This window comes from Trichinella spiralis (genome assembly GCF_000181795.1).
Source record: "Trichinella spiralis strain ISS 195 chromosome Unknown Scfld565, whole genome shotgun sequence".
Classification (NCBI taxonomy): Eukaryota; Metazoa; Nematoda; class Enoplea; order Trichinellida; family Trichinellidae; genus Trichinella; species Trichinella spiralis.
The window spans coordinates 1-1,916 of NW_003527504.1; the positions used below are offsets into that span (position 1 = coordinate 1).

Here is a 1,916-nt window from a genome sequence, read left to right on the forward strand (position 1 = left end):
GGTCATGAAAATTTTTGGAGGGTGATTCAGTGTTGGTTTTCTGCATTTGGACAATATCACGGGATTGTGAAGAGAATTGTTTGACAGGTAAATTTATACTATTAATTGTTCACGTTGTGTTTTGTTGGAGGTTACAATGCAGAGGCTTGTAGAGTTCAGTATGCAATTTATGCTGAATTGAAGTCGGAGATGACTCGATAAATAACGTCCTTGCTGCACTTGGGGTTTTTCAAATTAAGAGCATAATAAAAGTGGAGTTCCCTATCGGTTATAACATATGCAAAAAAATAGCAAAAGAGAAATTAATTCAGGGATTTGGAAAGCGTAAAAGCGGACAAAGAAGCAGGACGGGTTCAAATAGTTTGTTCAAGATACAGTTAGATGCAGGCAAACGGAATCGGTCCAGCAAGTTGTGTATCATTCAGGTCAGCAGCCACTGAAATGATACAGTCTATATTTATTTTTCCCATCCAGAGACAGGATGCAAATGCAATTGGTCGGGTAAGTTTAATATGGAGTATTTATGTTGGGTATAAAGTAGGAAACCGGATAACTTTGATATGTTGAAAAATGGTTCATATTTGATGAGCTTTGTTTTGAGTGTTATCTTAGCACTAAAGTTTTTTTCCGTATCATCAAGTAAATCGATTGGTCATTTGAAAAACCAAACGGAAAAAGCATGTCACCAGATTCCTTATGGAAGGCATACGGCGGAAAGCAGATGTTATCAAACGAGGTCAATGAAGCGGTTTTGGGGCCCCCAGGGAATGCTTACGTATTCAAAAACATGTGACCTTCACAAAATAAAGGACGTTTTGCGTGCAGCCGTGAATCATTATTCATTGATGCCCATTTTTGCACAAACAACATACAATGAGCAACAAATTATTGCTTTAATATTAAGATATTCATTATTTTTGCCTTTGTTTTTTGTTTTTTTCTTTTTAAATTTGGCTTTTGCAAAGTAATTTAAAAGAAAAGCATTAAAACTGCCTGCTGATGAAGCTGCTACATTTCAGCACACTTCTAATAATAAACGTGGTGAATTTTTCATAACGAAATATACAACTCTCTCGTATTGTTCTTAATTATAAATTGTCGTCATTGGTCGAATATAGAACTGTTGTTGCTATAAATAAAAAATGGCTTGAAGATAAATTTTATCATATTTTTTAAAAGTAACGGCACAATTGCAAATTATTTCAAAAGTAATCAACTAGAATACTTTATCATGAGACACGTTCCTTAAGGTGATTTTAAACTTGAGTCTATTTCAGGAGTGGTTGTCATTTTGAATCACGTCAACAGTTTAAATTCTATTGAAATTACAATGAGAAATTTGAGCACTCTTCATTTTGCAACAATAATTTATGAATGCATTTTATTCGAAAAGCATTTTTCAACCCACTTGTAATGCAAACAGTTTCTTTCAAATTTAAAAAGATGTACTCGAACAAAAAGGAACTGTAGCTTAAATCAGTTTTGATGTTTGTTCTTTTTGAATTAATTTTCAAGCTTTTCTCATTTTACGACTCTTCCCAATCGTATAAGGTTACTTGAAAACTGAATTTTATATAAAAGGAAAAATGTACATCCTATTTATTTATTTTTTGGTTTTTTTTGCATATGCACACTCAAAAGTACATACATGTATATTTATTTATATCTTGTAATTTAGAAAAAATCAAAAGATTTATAAGACATATTAATAATAACATTGTTGCAGTCTCAGAATTGACTGAGCAGATATTCCAATGTGAAACTTTGTCGAGCACTTTGAAAAGCAGCTCACTTTTTGATTTAGAATCAATCTTCAACCTGACAACCATTCATTCATCTGAGCCTATTTTTGAAAGGATACTGTCTAGATTGAGCATTTCTTTTTGATTTCTGACTTTTTAGTTTTCAGTTCACTG

General features: G+C 32.5%; 1 protein-coding gene across 1 annotated transcript; it reads left to right on the plus strand.

Moving 5' to 3' along the window:
- Window positions 1-311: 311 nt before the first annotated feature.
- Tsp_14340 (conserved hypothetical protein) lies at window positions 312-1,323 on the plus strand (the record flags this gene model as incomplete). The annotated part of the gene is made up of 5 exons (XM_003370763.1): window positions 312-360; window positions 388-501; window positions 621-925; window positions 977-1,075; window positions 1,278-1,323. Coding segments are annotated over 5 exons (613 nt in total), but the record flags the coding sequence as incomplete, so codon positions are not given.
- Between the last annotated feature and the right edge of the window lie 593 nt (window positions 1,324-1,916).